Source organism: Pagrus major, chromosome 5, assembly GCF_040436345.1.
Source record: "Pagrus major chromosome 5, Pma_NU_1.0".
NCBI lineage: Eukaryota > Metazoa > Chordata > Actinopteri > Spariformes > Sparidae > Pagrus > Pagrus major.
The window spans coordinates 38,040,472-38,058,791 of record NC_133219.1 but is presented as its reverse complement, the minus strand read 5'-3'; the positions used below and the strand labels follow the sequence as shown (position 1 = coordinate 38,058,791).

General features: G+C 42.2%; 1 protein-coding gene across 1 annotated transcript; it reads left to right on the top strand.

Annotated features, from left to right (window-relative positions):
* Positions 1–556: 556 nt before the first annotated feature.
* LOC140995846 (triacylglycerol hydrolase DDHD2-like) lies at positions 557–8,229 on the top strand. Its single transcript, XM_073465971.1, has 17 exons — positions 557–895; positions 984–1,176; positions 1,344–1,537; positions 1,645–1,734; positions 1,854–1,974; positions 2,085–2,174; positions 2,265–2,406; positions 2,528–2,736; positions 2,833–2,894; positions 2,983–3,102; positions 3,187–3,282; positions 3,503–3,664; positions 4,248–4,403; positions 4,487–4,589; positions 4,687–4,824; positions 6,425–6,593; positions 6,680–8,229. The coding sequence occupies exons 1-17, from the start codon at positions 860–862 to the stop codon at positions 6,759–6,761; spliced, it is 2,163 nt and encodes a 720-aa protein (XP_073322072.1). The 5' UTR covers positions 557–859; the 3' UTR covers positions 6,762–8,229.
* The last annotated feature ends 10,091 nt before the right edge of the window (positions 8,230–18,320 follow it).

Genomic DNA, 18,320 nt, shown 5'->3' with positions numbered 1-18,320 from the left:
TTGTCCCATTTAGTTATACAAATTCGGCATTGGTTTTGAGTCACTGGGTCACATGACACGGAAGCTATTGAAAAATAACTGCTGAATTTTGATAAAAAATATTGATATAAAATAGAAGAAGCAGTAAAATGTTATAAAAACAGGTGTGTCTTATTTGTCCCATTGAGTAATAAAATTCGGCATTGGTTTGGAGTCACTGGGTCACATGACACGGAAGCTATTGAAAAGAAATGCTGAATTTTCATAATAAATATTGATATAAAACATAAATACACAACACGTTAGCAATGTTTTTGTGTGAGCTAACCGTCCTGCTGCTGCCAACACTGGGTAAAACCGAGGGAGAGACGCCGCTGGGTGTCTCCGGAGTGAATATCCGACTGAAACCGAGCCTGGTACCGGGAGAAGAGGCTCTTCTCACTCACAACAACACGTCTCCTTCACCGGGACAGAATGAGGGTCTGTCTCCCAGGGTCTGTTGTCATGGCTACCGCTTGTTGTTACGCGCTTTAATATGACGTCGTTGTCGCGCGAATGACGTACTTCCGTTGTTGTGTCAAGCGCTGGCAGGCTGCTCTCTCCAACACCCTGAAACAGGAGGAGCAGAGTGCAAAGTCTGACGGACAGCTGTGTTTTTTTGTGAGATATTGAGTGATAGCAGGTTGTTTACGAGCTGTAGATGTGGAGAGAAGAGGGACAAGACAGTTTGTCCAGGAGGGAAGACTCAAACAGGGCTTTGTTTGTCTGTCCTGGAGGAGGCCTGATCCTTTCCTGTCTGACTGTGCTTTGCTTTGTGTGATGGTGTCAGGTACCTTCAGCTTAGTGGAAGTGCTCCAAGAATTATCTCCAAGCTACAGATATGAGCAGTGGACCGGTCCAAGGAATGAAAACACAGGTGTGTATTTGCTTTTTTACTAACTGAGCAATATTACTGACATGAAGAAGTGACATCGATGTGGCATGCTTTCGTCGTTTTTCTCCAGGTGCCGCCTGTGGTGGACGAGGCCTCGCCTTCTTCCACGTCCTCCTTTGAGATGCTCGACGTGGACTTGGGTCCAGCGCCTTATCAAGAGGTGCAGCCTCACTGGTTCTTCTGTCGACGGGCTGACGACAACACCTCCTGGCTTCCCTTCAGCAGAGAGGACTCTGACAAACTGCAAAACGCCTGCGACACTGGTAAGCATTATACCATACGAGCATTATACATCGATCTGGATCAACATATACATCAATTCAGAGATCAACGATCCAATAGCAGCGATGCAAAGTGAAAACATCGAGTCATATCGCCGCCATCGTTAAGATACGCCTTTATTTTGAAATTGTTTGTGTTTACCTTGCAGCAGGAGAAAAGGAGGAGGAGGTGGTGGTGGCTGTGGATGGAGAGCGGTATGACGTACATGTCAAGGAAAGGAGGCGCTACGCTGTGTACTGGGAGCAAGCGCCCACCGAAGTCCGCCGCTGTAGCTGGTTCTATAAAGGAAACAAAGACACCAGGTTCATGCCTTACCCTGAGGACATCAGCAAAAGTCTGGAGGTAGTTTGACACTGACCCATCACACCGCTCATTCCTACAACTTCTGACGTTATTCTCTTCCTAACTTTGCTTGTTGTCTTTGATTCCTGCCCTTCCAATTTTTTCAGGAGGCCTATATGATCGCAGTAACGTTGGACGAGTGGAAGAGGAAAGTGGAGTTCCCCACTGGAGAGACTGTAATCTTACACAATCCCAAAGTAAACCCTGCTGTTTGTTCACTGTACTCAAATACACAACAAAGCCACCCCATGTTTTTTTTGAGCAAATAGTTTTTCTACTAAGCATCTTCTCTTTCATTTCTTTACTTCTCTCTCAGCTGATAAGGCAGTATCAGACAAAAGGATTGCAGGATGAGTGGGTGTCCTCACCCTCGGAGCAGACCAGGGCTCGAACTGTCAAGAGAGGAGTGGACAGCATCTCTGTGGAAATACCTGATGGTATGTGTGTGTGTGTGTGTGGGTGTGCCAGTAAGAAATACACAAGAATATAAGCCCATCATGATGTATTACCTTCAGTTGATACTTCCTGGCTCATTTTCTGTTCCCAGGTGAACCAGAACAGGTGGACCACCTCGTCTTTATGGTCCACGGCATCGGTCCGGCATGTGACTTGCGCTTCAGGTCCATCATACAGGGTGGTAAGTGTGAGTTTTTGTGTGTGTTCGCTGTGTAGAAATGCACATGTTGCATGTGCATGTATGACTCCTTTTCTTCATGTCTCTCTCCAGTCAATGACTTCAGGAGTGCTTCTCTGTCCCTGCTGGCCTCTCATTACAAGCACGCTCAGCAGGATGGCCAGGTGGGAAGAGTGGAGTTCCTCCCAGTCAACTGGCACAGCTCTTTACACGGGGATGCCACCGGTGTGGACGAGTAAGTATGGAGAAAGATGGACGAAACAGTACTACATACTACTTATTTTTCCACTGGTTGCAAAATATTTTTAACTCTGTCTTTCCTCCCTTTATTTTCTCCTTTATCCCTCTTTTTCCAGGGACATCCAGAGGATTACTCTACCGAGCATCAGCAAGCTGAGACATTTCACCAACGAGACTCTACTCGACCTGTTTTTCTATAACAGCCCCACCTACTGTCAGACCATAGTGGACACAGTCGCCTCAGAGGTCAACAGGCTGCACGCCCTCTTCCATCAGAGACACCCAGGGTTTAAAGGGGCATTTTCAGTTGTGGGCCATAGCCTGGGTAAGACTACCACAAACACAGAAACTCCCACACAGTCGATCGCAAGTCATTAAAATGCAATATCTTCACTCTTTCCGTGCGTTTCTCATTCTGCAGGTTCACTGATCCTGTTTGACCTGCTAACTAATCAGAGGACGGATTCAGAGCCCAGAAAGGAGGTACAGTCTCATTCACACTAAAAGATAAAACCAGTAGAGTGATAAAAAGATTGTATCAGTTTTCCTTTCTGTCCCTGCTGTGCGTCAGGCGCCCTCTGATGAGCCCTCTCACCTGAACTGTGACACACTGGAGCAGACTCTCTCCAGACTGGGCCTGCAGCAATACCTGGATACACTACAGGCAGAAAACCTTGACCCAGAATCTCTGGTAACACACACACAGCAGACATGCAACGTACATACAAATGAAATAGTAACGCATAATTGAAAACATATGGATCTCCTCTTTTAGGCTCTTTGCAAAGACAGTGATCTCAAAGATTTAGGAATTCCTCTCGGACCAAGGAAGAAGATCCTGAACTACGTCAAGAGGAAATGTCTTCCAGAGGTCAGACATAGCCCGAAACTATTCTGTCTCTTCATGTTATCAGAACATTACAACCCATTAAAGCTGATGTGTGTCTAAATAGTTAAATAGTAATTCTTGGCATTATCATACCTTCACTGTCCACACAATAATCATTTGCAACTTTACTTTACAAAACATTCACATGAGCACACATATATATTACTTATTTCCCTCCATTCATGTGGACTGTTTTTACTAGGATCATAAAACAGGGGCGGTACGTCTGGCACCAGGGCTGCAAGTCCCACCTCAAGTGAACAGCGATCCGCATGGAAACCAGTCTTCAGGATTGACAGTGCAGCAGCCCCAGTCTATCACCAGTGCTGTCGACTATGAATACTTTGACGTGGGCATCGGACAGGTACAACACATGGACACGGACATGTTTGCGAGTACCGGTAGATAAAAGCTTTGAAGCATCACCTTCCTGCTTTCCTCCTTCCCACCACTTGCCTGGACAGACTAATGGGTAGGCATAGCCAAGGGACAGGTGTGTCTCACATGGTGTCTCCACTCCTTAAGGCTTTGTCCTGGGCTGTCTTTGTCCTCACTATGCCTGGAGTTTCTCATTACATACAGTCTTGTCAGGGAAAACTCAAGGAGAAAGAAATATAGTTGCTTTGTTTATGAGCAATAGAGTTTCCTACATTGTGCTGTGATTGAAGCGTCCTTCTTTGTCCCATTGAGTCGTACAACACAACACTGTCAGTGCTCATTCAGTCCTGCATGAGTGCTCCCTGGTCTCCTCCTTACTTGCTGTCATGCTCCATGAATGTTGTCTCGATGTCATGAAATGGAGTTTAAATGTTCCCAACACCATTGTGCAACAGAGAAGTGTTTTTTCCCATCTTTCTGAATAACTCCGTAGTCTAAGAACAAAAACTTAAACGTTTTTTAACAAATTTAATGCCGAATTTATTTCTGGCTACCTTCTCTCCATCCAGGTATCCATTGATTACCCACAGCTGGCGTTCCACCCTCAAACATTTTTTGCTTTTGGCTCTCCCATCGGGATGTTCCTGACCGTTCGCGGCCTCAAACGCGTTGATCCCAACTACACCTTCCCAACCTGCAAGAGCTTTTACAACATCTATCACCCGGTGAGTAATCGCAGATTTACTGTGGATAAGAAAATAGGAAATAAGGCATGCACTGAAGCTACAATAATTTTTTTGCCTTGCAGTACGACCCTGTGGCGTATCGGATAGAGCCCATGATTGTGTCGGATGTGGATCTGGAGCCCATGCTGATCCCTCACCACAAAGGCCGCAAAAGGATGCACCTGGGTAAGGCTGTCTGTTTCTTTCTCCTTGTCTCTATATCGTGATCAGGGCTTTTTGTTCAGTTGGCTTAATGAGAACCACGTTCACCTTTGTCTCGTAGAACTAAAGGATTTGAAGAACAATGTTTGGGGGTCGTTACGGATGGCGTGGCAAGCCTTTGCCAGACCACCAGTTGCTGCAGCATCCTCGGTGGAGGAAGGAGAAACTACACTAGAGAGAAACCTTGAAGAGACGCAAGGTAGAAAAGCACTTTTACTTTGCTTTTGTGTGTGTGAGCATGCACAAGTGTGTGTCCCCCCCTCTCTTGTGGTTGCTCCTGTTTTCCTCACCCCTTACCACTTTACCTTGAGCCCCAGCCTCAGTGGCTGTCACTGCTTCTGCTTCATATAACTTCCCTGAATCTGGAAAAGAAGGAGGAATAAATGATTTCTGTCAATACCTGTTTTGATGTTTAAAACTATGCTGCTTGACTATTACTTTGGTTTACTTTGGCGCATCATCTCCCTCACAAAGAGCAAGTGTTATGTAATGTATGTCATGATTGCCGCAGGCTCACACTCTGTCCTCTGCTCCTCCTTCCCCCAGCTGCACTGCTACAGCTGAACACCTAGTCTTCAACTCCAAGTTAAACTTGCTGACACCTCCTTCAGGCCCCTCTCCTACTGTCACCTTTGATTGGTTGTATTTATTGACCGCTTCACTTGATTGACAACATTAGAAGCCACTTGTGTAACCAGCCCATGACACACTCTGGGCATGTGCTGAACAAAAAAGGTGAAGTTAAACAGTAGTGAAAACACCAGTCATCATCAGTAGCAGGTCACCTACATTAGATGAATCTTGATGAATTAAAAACAAGTTTATTTAGGGAGCTGGCATCTATGTTTTAGTACAGTTTGATGTGGATCCTGATAAAAAATTACGATCTTGCGGATTTAAACATGTTTTCATAGAGGGTGGTGTTTTTTTCAGGCGCTTTATGGTAACAAGTAGGTAACCTTGATAAGGCTTGATTGAATTAAAGGGGACTGCTGGGCCTTGGCGAAGGTATACACTCTACTAAGTGCCATTCAGTTGATTCATTTGTTAAAAAGGATGAGCAAACGATCTCATTCTTTCTTGGAATTGGTTGTACAAGCTAATAAATGCAGAGGTAGATTGTCAGAAATGGCCATGAAAGATTAATGAGAAGCAGCGGTCAGCACTTTCATCAGGGTTCATCAGCAGAGCATCCGGTCATTGTGGAGACTCTTAAGACAATAATTAATTCATAACATACTCATCACAAAACAGGCTTACTGATATTTACTCAACATCTCACTTGCATCCAAGACATAATCGTTTGAACTTGACCCCTCTATGATCAGTTGATGTGATTTAGTGCTAATCAAAGAAATTTAAATGCCATAAACTCATAAAATTAACTCTCTGAAAGCTTAAAACACCTCCTGAGCAATGTTATCAAATGAGCACTCGTCCAGTCCACCTATAAAAGCAAGTCCTTTACCTCCTCAAGTCATGTCTTAAAATATTCTTGTTGGAGGCAGATGATCGCTTCCTCTAGTAATGGCTGCTGACTAAATTGCAAATCTAATTCAGCAAATGCCTGAGATATTTGTGAGACCTTGCATTTTTTTTCTTACAACACTGGGACACTAACTCTCCTCTGGGACAGATGAGGACACTACACAGCACCTACTCTCTTCTTTTCTGTCTGTTACCTGATTTTCTTCCATTTCACCAAACAAGATGGGTCAAAGCAGATCGCTGCTGGTGACTCTTATCATTGTTGTCTGCCTGTAAAGCCTCATCAGCTTTTTTCACCTCTGTGCTTGCAGCAGTGTGTGAGGAGGCAGAGTCCCCGGGGTCAGCAGAGGAGACGGAGCAGACTGAGATTAAAGTGGGTATGTTGAACGGAGGACGAAGGATCGACTACGTACTTCAGGAAAAACCCATCGAGAGCTTCAATGAATACCTGTTTGCCATCCAGTCTCATCTGGGTTACTGGTGAGTCATGCATACCTGTGGCAGGGTGCACTACAGTAATTATAACACTTCAAATGAATGACTCTCTGTATCTGTCTGTCTGTTAGGGAATCTGAGGATACCGCTCTGCTGCTGCTGAAGGAGATCTACGACAAGCTAGGTGTGGCCTTTGAACAGCCACAACAGTAACACATTTTATGAATGAAGACTTGCACAACCCTCTTCCAGAATGCCTTACCGTCTGGGTGTCACCTGACTGCCCCGCCCTTTCCTCTCTCGACAGCGGTGACTGTTGCAGCAGATGATCTTGGATCTTGGTGTCTTATAGTTGTTTGTAACCACCTGAACACCTCTGTCACGTTCCTGGTCGCACTTTTCTGTGTCTTATGAGTCACTCTTGATTTCACTTACCAGCGGTTATTGACATATCATGCATGTAGCTGCAGCTGATTAATATTAAAAATGCTAACTCATGATAACCAGAAGATGCACAATACTTCAAGTATAAAGAATTATTTCTAATAATATAATCTATAAGATTTCATTTATATTTCCCAGCACTGTGACAAGCCTCCAAAAATCAGAGATGTAGAACTAGAATTACAAATAACTGACTCTTATATATTTGTTCAACTTTCAACGCTCTCTTGACAACGAAGCTCTCCCTTGACCTTACATTAGACCGCATCTTCATGAATAACTGGGTCAGGTGCTTTAATTTGGTTGACCCTAAAATGTTTACTTTCTGTTTAGATAAATGAAAGTGGACGTGTTGTCTGTTAGAAGTCCTTCAGGCAGCTAAATTCTCTTCCTGTCAACAGTGAGGTCACTTGAAACCAAAAGCTGCTACTCTTACATTTGTGCAATGAAACAACAATGTGGATGTCGGCCACTATCAAGTGAAGTTTACCTTCTAAACATATTTTTATTTCGCTTGCAATACGGAGATCGGTTCGATCAAACTACACATGTATCGAAAAGAAGTAATCCTGATGAAGGTTTTTTTCAGAAATGAAGAAGTGAAACAGGCACTTTAAAAAAGTCAACCTGCTTCCCCACATCGGTGCCATTCCTCATGTACTACTTTCTTCTTTTGAGTTTCACATTAAAATCATATGAGTTTGAGCATTATAAATAGATTATATAGAATTTATGTTTCAAAGCAGAGTAATTTATTTTATATTAAAATATATGAACCAAATATCAGTGTTAGAAATATCACAAATCTGCACCTTCATATAAAGTCACATGGGGTCGAGACTTTAAAGTTGAGAAACTCTCTGTGTTAAGTGATTGAACTTTATGAATGACTGCTCTTGTTTTGCACTGTCGGGGCCCCACAGCTCCGAATGACCTGTGTTTACACCCTCTGAGTGTAACATCTGCACAAAACATGTTAATTTTTGTTTGAGAAATGCACTGAATACTCAATTACCACGTCCACGGTTCCTAGAACCTCACCATCCTCTCTGTTTCTGTTCAGTAGAGCAGGACTTTATGATCTGTGGCTCCTCTTCCTGACTGAAACTAATGTTTTTTGCACTTGATACTAAAATGTTGTTATATACCAAAAAAACAAATGTGCTGCTTTCCTAATAAAAAACCATATGAATATGGTTACATGTTGTGTGTGCCATAATAAAACAGTACAAGTGTCTTTTTGTCTCTCTTTGAGTTTCAAACACAATAAATTAACCTTTTTCAGATTTTTATAAGGGATGCACAATATGGATTTTTGTCGGCCAATGGCGATAACCGATAATTTCACATTTTTGTTCCTAACCTGTCAAATATCGTATCGTTGTCCAAAGCATCGATATAACATCCCATCGTTATGAAATTTGCGATTTACACCCCTAATAGGTAATATTCAAGAATTGCAGCATCTTGAGCTTCTTCTAAGTCAAATCAGAGAAATATAATATCAATAATAATGTATATATAATATTAAATGTCATATTATTATGGTATATATATAATTAAATATTAAATAATCGTAATAATACTGTTTATATAATATTAATATGTGATTATTATGAATAATAGTAATCAGGGAGTTTAAAGGGAAGAACATACGCGGTAGCTGATTGGTTGTTGGAGCCTCGTTACTATGGCAAAACACTAACACTCGCGCATGCGCAGTTGTGTAGAACACAGCATCACTTGTGGCGGTTGAATTGATCCGAAAACCTGAACAACAACGAGGCAAGTTGAACATTTAAACATTGTTTTTTTTTACGTTTCTTTTTAAGGTATTCGTCAGGGCCGTTTTCTACATTCGCCGACAAAACACATGTTCGTGTATTTAATTTAATTTCACGACGCTAACGAGTTTTAAGCTAGCAGCAGAGTAAAACTAAGTGATGACTGTAAAAAGTGACATGTTCATGTCATGAGTCGTTGGGCTTTGTTCAAAAACACAGCTGTGTGTGTGTGTTTGTGTGTGTTTTTTGTGTCCACTTCTGTATGAAAGTCATTCAGACATTAGGACCTCCATAGTGAGCCTCATGTGATTCATGTCAGTGGGAGGAAGTTATGCACTAAAGCCTCTCAGTTATTCTCAAAGGGGGGACTGTCCTGCTCCTGACACACCAGAGCCCTGAGGGATTTTAGCCATTTTTTCCTTTAGTTCAAAAGACACACTCAGGATGAGGACAGGATTGAATCAGGAGGTATGATTTCACATTTTAATCAATGATTCGGGCTTTTTCTGTCAGTGTAAACGATGTCAAACTAGCTTTTTCACATGTTTAACAATCTTGTTCAAGCCCTTTTTGTTTTTTAATGTCACACTGATTGTTTGACCTGGTTTTTGTGCCCATGTTTAGAGGTCAAAACACACAGTGATGAGTTCTGGGAGTTAATGTATGCGACCGAGCCGAGAGCTGTGACAGTGTGTGTGTGTTTGTGTGTATTGTCTTTCTAAAAGGGGCTGCAGGGGAGGGTGTGTGGGTCACAGCAGGTAGTGGGAATGTGGCACAACAAGCGAGGCTGTGTTTTATGCCGCCAACTCTCCCTCCATCATCTTCCATCCCTCCCTCCCTCCCCCCGCTGGATCTCAGATTTGGTATTCAGCTGACTGACAATAGAAGAGACTCTTTCACGCTTGAACAATGCTCTCACCCCTGCCAGATACCCCCCATGACACTCACACACACTTACTATCTACCCCCTCTAACTCCTTGGAGTGGTCTTTAAACACTCCCCTTCACACACACACACACACACACACACACCACCGCTATGTCTTTTACTTCTAAAGGCTATGCACTGCATGACAATGCATCGAATGTAATCTGCTTCAAGTGTGTGTGTGTGTGTGTGAGAGAGAGAGAGAGAGAGGGAGAGAGATTTAGAGCGAGGAGGCGGGACCGTCAGCCGAGCTATTCATGTGTGATCAGCATTACTCCTGAGCATTTACATTGTACAGCATCACGGAGGAGAGGAGAGGAGAGGCTGGTCGGTTGGTTAAATAATAACAAGTCAGTCATGAGAAGCAGCGCAGTGTGGGGCTGTGACGCTGAGCCAGGCTGTCTGGAGGAGAGGCAGAGGTGAACCTCGGGAGGTGAAGAGGACATACTGGAGCATCTGGGATAAAAACTGAAAACAAAAACACAGACTCGACCGTTGCCATGGGGGGCTCACTCAGCCAAAGCAGGAAGGGCTCCGTCAGCTCTCCGCGGAAGAAGAGCAGCATGTAAGACGAGATGCTTCATTGTTTGTGTGTGTGTGTTTGTGTGCAAGTTGTTGATGAGAAAGGGGAAACTTGCACAGGCAGTGGATTGATCGAGGAAAGTGGATCAATGTCGCCCTTTGGTACTTGAGATTGTGTTGTCTTGTGCGTATGAACTCTCTATGCCTCTGTATCGTGGGTGGGGAAGAGGAGTTGGAGATAAGGAGCTGAAGGGCAGTACTGAGACCTTGATGATGCTTCCTTTTCAGAGCTGGACTTTCCCTGCTGGACTGAAATCAAATCAGCCCATCAGTAACGCACGGCACACAGCCTCTCCCGTCGAGCTGTTTTGAATACTATTTAGGTATTCAAATCAAAGGAAAGAGGGAAGAGACAGAGGGCTGATGTCATTACAGATGACGGAGGGGCTAATGTGATGAACATGAGCTGATGCTCCTGAAATTGAGGAGCAATCCAAGCCTTCCTTTCATTGGTTTTGGCATTTTAGCTGCAGCTTATGTACTTAAAACAGCAGAGGAGGTAATGCTACTGCTAGCTATTAATTATGCAGCTGTGACCCTTTTTATAAAGTGGTGTTTTAATCATACAAGCTGTACAATTTATTTCTGACTGAGCAGATACCCCAGCTTCCAAGTAGTGTGTGACGGAGCCTTCGTCTTGTCACAATGAAGGAACGGGGGGAATGAAGACGCTGTTGCTGAGGCATTTGTCAGAGCTCAAAGCACTAAACCACCGTGCTCTCTCTTCCTTTTCTCTAATCCTTTGTAACAGATAAAGAGTGAGCCCTTTTACTTTGTCCTCCCAGCTGATCCCAGTGATGCTTTGTATCTCCCTTTATAAAACCTTCTGCGAGCCCCTTGTCGCTGCAACGCACTCTCTCTCAAGCCACAAATGTAAATGCACAGGCTATTTCATATTCAGCCAGTCTTTTTCTTAAAATATCACTGTGTTCGCGCAGGGATCCTGGTCATGGAGGACAGCGGTTTTTAGTATGAGAAGTAGCGCTTGGCATGTACTGATGCAGATGTTTTGGTGTGAGTGACAGAACAACAAAGCTGCAGATTTAAGCCACTGAGATGAAGCCATGCTCATTGTTTTATGGGCATTTTTAAAAACAACCAGCTGCTCGTACGATCATATAAGCATACTGTAGTCTTGTTTGTGTTAAGGCAGGTGGGGGTTGGGGTCCTCTCTCTCTGGGAAAACTGGGAAGCCAACCAGTGCCGTGGGATCGCAGTTTTCAGCTCAGCTTCAGGTCTAATTTTAGTTGGTTTAATCATCCATTCTGTGTCTTAAGTGGAACAGTCTTTGATGTGCAGGGCACTTCCTGTTCTCCAAAACCCCTGAACATCCAGACAGTCCCTCATTTGGGAAGAGGCTGACCTGCATTTGGAGCTCCTTTGTGATGCAGTGGTACGAATTTAGGCCAGTGTGGGCTGAAAAACTTTTTTATCTTTATAGAGATACACATTGTGAATGAATAAGGACATATTTAATTATGCATAAGCTTCCACTAACAGGGTTTTCCAGCATTAAAGTAAAAGTTGCTGCTGACTGAAAACCTTCACTTGATCAATATTGTTGTTGTTGATGCAGATTAGAGCTGCATCGATCTGAGATTTTCACCATACGATTAACCATCTAAGAGAATATCGCAATATTCGGTATTACACAGCTACTATTATTATTATCTGCGATGACCCATAAAATAATGGAAACAGGAGGGTTTTTCTAGGTTCAGCAAACACTTATTATTGCACAAAATATTAGAGGTGTTAATCACAAGTTTCATCACCATACGATATTATAAAGATTCTTTGGATGACAATGCGATATTTCACGATATCACAAAGTCTGCCTACATTTATATCAACTCACAAAAAGAAACTAAAATATGATTTGACAATTTTATTACCGAACTCTTCAGTGGAAATATTGTTTTATCAGTGGTTTTAGACCTTTAAATGGAAAACAATCTGTTGTTTTTAATAAAAAGAAAGCACTGTTTAGAAAGGAGCTGCGCGTGGACGGAAACGGTGACACAGGCGTGCCATGGGAATTTCAAAATAAAGGCGTATCTTAACGATGCTACTGGATCGTTGATCATTGAATCTATATAAACATATATCAATCTGGATAGATGTATTGTTACACCCCTACAAAATATTATGTCTTGAATGATATGAAACTTGAATTATATGTTTATTTTACCTCTGCCAAGACGGTTATGATTTCAACCGTGTCCATTTGTTGGTTGGTTGGTTTGTCACCAGGATTACACAAAAACTACAAAACAAATTTCCATGAAACTTTGATTGAGAATGGGTTCTGGCCCACAATAGACCCCATTAACTTTTGTTGCGGATCCAGATAAAGTGAAGGAATTATTTTTGTCACTTTTCACAGATAGAAATGTTTTTTAACAGTTTAGTTAATTTCTCAAGGAATAATGCATGGATCTTAATGGAAATGAGATCTGTTGAGCTCAAACTATGGTTAAGCAATTATGGGTGGTCTAATTTGAAATGATACAGGGATATATCGAGTTTGATATTGGAGTAGACTTCTCTCGCTCCTCTCAGAACCCTTGCAGAACATGTATTGCATGCTGCGCTTGTTGTTGTTGTTGTTGTTGTTCTTCTTCTTCTTCTTCTTCTCTGTGTTTATTAGCAGATCGCAGCATCAGATACCTTTAAGGGTGCATACAGCCACCTACTGTGTCAGAGTGTATAGATGCTTTGCTTATAAAGTCAATGAAAGCAGTTTGGCTTTATATTATTGTTGATATTTGTTGGCAAAAAATTTTAAAAATTAAAAAATTTCAGTGTTATCGATAAAAAGCAGGGTTGCCATGCATCCTGGAAAACCTGGAAAATCTGGAAAACAGTTGACCAGTTTTCCAGTCATGGAAAACACAAGGGAAATGAGAGAAAAAGCAGAGTGTCCTGGAAAACCATATAAACTCTCCAAAACTACACAAAAGCAAAACTTCCAGCAGCCCGTTGTTACTGGTGTTCATGCTTTTCAGTTACCGATGTTCAGACAGCCATGGATAATACACTGTAACACACTGTAGAAAAAGGCATTGGGGTTATAATTTAATCAATTAAGGTACACATTAGTGTATGAATGCGCTCCCTGTCTGTCGTACCAGCTAGATCATCACTGAAAGAGTCCTGGAAAATGATCTCTAGAAAAGAGTGGGAACCCTGAATAGCCAATGATTTACTGACATATATCGCGCGTCTCTATCTTTAATCACATTATTACAATATAATTCGATTCGATATGTGGTACCTTTAAACCTCTATACCACTGCAACCCCGATATATCTGTGTTTGAATTACAGTGCATTGAAAACAGTTTAATGCAGCTATATGGCATGTTGAATGGAAATTAAATGAAGGTGATATGGATTTAAAAGGCAAAGAAAATGAATTGAGACATCATAAAGCAGAACGGTAGGGGGTGTGTTGTCTCCCTGCTCTGTGCGTGCATGTGTGTACAATGTACATGCACCATTGTCTGGGAATTGTATGCTCTTGTGTGCCTGTCTATGCCACGAACAATAGCTCAGTTGGTGTCTGTACATGACTCCTCTCAGGGTAAGCCCCTCCGCCCTTTTCCTCTTGTTCCCCCCACTCTTTCTCTTTTTGTCTTATCATGCCACTGTCAGTTAGGTTATTCTGACGCACTGTAGCACTGTGAGTGCTGTGGCGCCACTCAGTCTAACTCCATGCGAGGTTAGTGCTCTGATTGCAGCTAATTGGGCTTTCCCTATTAAAGATGCAGCGATATCAGGGAAGCACAGCTGTGCCTCCCAAAAGCATATCAAAGACGTCAGAGCACCTGTCTCTCTGTATATTTTATATCTCTGTGAGCCTGATGTTAATGCTGAGCTGCAGTACAGTATAAAAATCAACAAAAGATAATAAATATCATGAGCACTTTCTTTACCTTCTTTACCAGACCCTGTGTGAGAGAGTATGTGGTGTCTATATGCATGTTTTTATGGCGTAATACACTTGTGACCACTCCCCAGATGGTTGAAACCAGAGATCCTGTCAACTCTGTTTAAACTCCCAAAGGTGACATCAGACCTGTGAAGTATCTCCCTCGCTTTCTCTCACACATCTCTTCTTCCCTTCCTTCATCCTCCTTCATCCTGGCTTTGTATCACAGGAGGAGGTGGCTGAATGTGATGCTGCTGGTTATTTTTTTTATGTTGTTTTGTTTTATTTATGCAAGAACTCCTGGTGAAAGTCCAGTAATGACCACAAGATGGAGCCATATCATAGAACAAGCAGATATGACCCAGCAGTTTTGTTCTGCTCAGATCAGAATCAGAATCAGAATTGTTTTTTTATTACCAAGTAAGTTTTCACATACGAGGAATTTGCTGTGGCCTGTCAGTGCAATACAACAAACAATAATCAAAGTAATAGAAATATATAATAAAAACTACACAACCAAAACAATAAATAAAATGTGCAAAAAGTGCTAAGATGCTGCGTCCAAGTCCTATAATAGCAATGAAAAACCATGTTGGCTAAAATATTTGTGACATTTTTGTGTAAATAAGCATGTATGTAAACACAACGGGCAATATAGGGGTTAGCAAAAATACTCAAGGTCATGAACATGCATCGATAAGTCAACAAAATATGTATGTTAAGTCAATAACATAATTATCTTGACGAGCCTACAGAATCTTCTTTTTACAGCCTGACATTTACAGTTTAGATGTGGTTATATACAGTATATTCATAAATATTCATGCCTCTCTTACTTATATTCACATATGTGCACACCCACTTTTATACATGGCAGGTTGTGCAGTCGCAGCCGAGCATGTGCCAGAACATTATCCTCAACTTCCTTGTTTTATAAATATCTTTTGTTCTGCTCTCTATTGAAAGCAAGCAATACTGACTCAGCCTGTTTCCTGTTCATAAGATATTAATCTTTACTGACCAAGTAGAGGTTTGTTACAAAAGATCATCCTCAATGAAATATGAAAGAGTCCATAATAAAGATTTTGTTGCTAGACAGTTTATTACTTTAGTGCTGAGATCTGTGTGATAAAAGAAAGACTCTCTTCTCACCGACTGTGTCATTTCAGTCAGAGAGGAGTCATCCTGTGTAACTGGGACAGTAATGCTACAATTACAGCCATATTGTAAACACAGACAATGACATGTTTATTACATTGTGAGATTGTACTGGTCAAAGTAGAAACATTCAAAAACATCACTTTCTGCATTTCTTTGAATGTAACTTGTAATTAAACAAAAATAGTGCCCAGGTCTAAAATTTAAAGACTAGAAAGCTGTAATTAGACGCCACAATATGAAAATGTCAGACAGACTACATGCTGATGACTCTGTTATTCTTTGTAATACTGGGTATGAAGATGTTTAAAGTCAGGTTAGTGGTAGAGAGGAACATCGTGAGGACATTAAAAATCAAGATGGCGCAACAAATGTCAGTGCAAGCCGCCCGTTCAGATCTCAAATTGATGTAAAGACGTTATTTACACTCTTTGTAAAGCCAGAATTTTAATGAACATGCGTCGAGGGTGTAAATAATGTCTTTTCAAATCAATTTGGGATCTGCTGTTTTGCTGTGAAACTCCAGAAATGTTTTGTGAACTATGAAACGTCACCTGACTTTCTTTTGACATGAAGATGAGATGAGTACAGCTGGGGCTGATTGAAATGTCATTAGTTATAAAGGTGTTGGACTGACTAAGATTTTGACCAGACGGTAGTGCTAAAGAAAACATCGCGGGATCATCGGAAAGTTATTATGATTCTTATAGAAGTTGATGAAGGTTCTCAGTCATCCAGGTCATGGTAAAACTGCTGTATTGTAGGCAACTAGATTCAGTTTCTTGAAGACGTGTCACCTCTCGTCCAAGAGGCCTCTTCAGTTCTAACTAACTGGAGGGGAGTCGCAGGCTTTTAAAACTTTGTGTGGGAGTGTCCTTACAGACTCGTTAAGGACACGTGTGAGCTCTGAGCTTCAGAGTCGTTAGGGCCACTTGTGGGTCATTGACTTAACCGGCCTTCATGTGGGTTGCTGTGGTGATAAATAATGTCTTAGGCCACCTCCTTCAAAGACGGATGTTCTAGTTTGACATAGATGGATTCCTTTACTCCTCTTTCAAACCATCTGTCTTCTCTGGATGTCAAAGATGTTTACATTCTTGTCCTCAAAGGAATGATGTTTCTCCTTCAGATGTATGTTGACCTGAAGAGTTGACCCTCCTGTGTTATGACATTGGTGTATGGAGGAGGTTGTTTTGTCTCCCAAATGTACAAATCTGTGCAGTCCTGGCTGCATTGAACAGCATAAACTACACTACTCTGTTTACGCCTGGGTGTTTTGTCCTTGGGATGGACAAGTTTCCGCCTCTGCCTTATAGAATAGATTCATATTCATCCTACTCCCTCTGGTAGTTATTGAGATATTTCAGTCTGATAAGTGGTGGACGGATGGACTGAGCAACATCCCCAGAGACATGCTAGCATCTCTAAAAATAATCACTGCAAATTGAATGTTAATCCACCCATTAATTTTTAAGATGCCTTGTTACAGACAGTAAATTATTGGTCAGGGGAAAGTGTTGACCTGATGGTGGTGCTGTACCAAATGTCTGATTCATGGCCTTCTGTCATCGTGCGGGGGGATTGACAGCAGAGATAAACAGTCTGTGATAGTTGAGACGCTTCTCTAATTCCCTCTCAGTGTGTGTTTATACGCACGCACACACACACACAGTTATTTCATCCAGTGTCACATCACCTCTGTTGTGGCTCACATACATGTTCATCATTGCTGATTTATTCTTAGCTCACAACCACACATGCTGCTATCAGTCACAGTGTAATTGACGATCTTTGTCTCCGTGCGCTCGGATGACAGCAGCTCTAGATCACATATGTCTGTGCTGTATGTGTGGGTTCGCCAGCGTTTCACTGTGTGCTATTTGTGGTTTCAAGGTATTACATAAGCGCCGATTCTTTTCCCTCTTTCTGTTTTCCGTCTTTTTTTTTCTGTCTGTGGTTCATGTTGCTGCCGGGGAGAGAGAGAGAGAGTCCTGCTCCGTCCACACCAGGATGCTGTCTCTCTGACTGTTTTGAAGACATGTGCTTCCTGCGTGTTATTGTGTGTTTAGAGGCGAGTTTACAACTTCAAGGTGTGGGAGAGTAAACGGTTAGTGCAGCACATGACGACCTTTGGATCTGAGTGGTGCTGCTTGAGGGGGGTGTCTTTGCTTCAGGCAGATCATGTCCTTGCAACACATACAGGTTTGTCCTCTCCTTTGCAGTGAGAGTACAAACCTGTCTGTCCTCTCAAAACATGCTGAGTGATAAAAAAAAAACGAAGGGGGGAACAAAAGCGAGAAAGGAGACAGGAATGTTTAAGAAAAACAACAGCATTTCATAGTCCGGCCCTTCCCAACAACTCACGTTCTTTACATTTCTTTGAATCTTCATTTTCAGAATATTTGCATCCTCTCTTGCTTGTCTCTCGCCATTTTTAATTAATGCTGTTTTCCATCTGCCACGGCTCTAATTTGCTCCATTTATCACTCCAGCTATGACAGATTGAACAGAGACTCTTTCTTTGTGTTCACCAGCGTGTGACATTATTTCTCAGTGTATTCATCTATCTGCCTGCCCGTCCCCCTGTGGACCAGCTCAGCGACAACAGTGGTGGAGCTTCTGCCCTTTTTTCTTTCCACGTTCCCACATGTGAGCGTTAAACAGCATGAAGTGCAAATAAACAAGAAAAGCATCTCTGCTGCTTCACCTTTTCAACCATCCTGCCTTTATCAGATTAGTCATGGTCCACGTTTTTTCAAAGAGCACATCTCATCTGGCCTAGATGCATGTGTGTGTGTGTGTGTGAGAGAGAGACAGAGAGAGAGAGATGTATAAATGTGAAAGCATGGACTTAAAGTTACATAAGCCACCCATGAACAGCCACAGAAGCACATGTGTTGTGTGGGTGAAAGTGTGTGAGCAGCGATGAGAGCTTTCATCCAA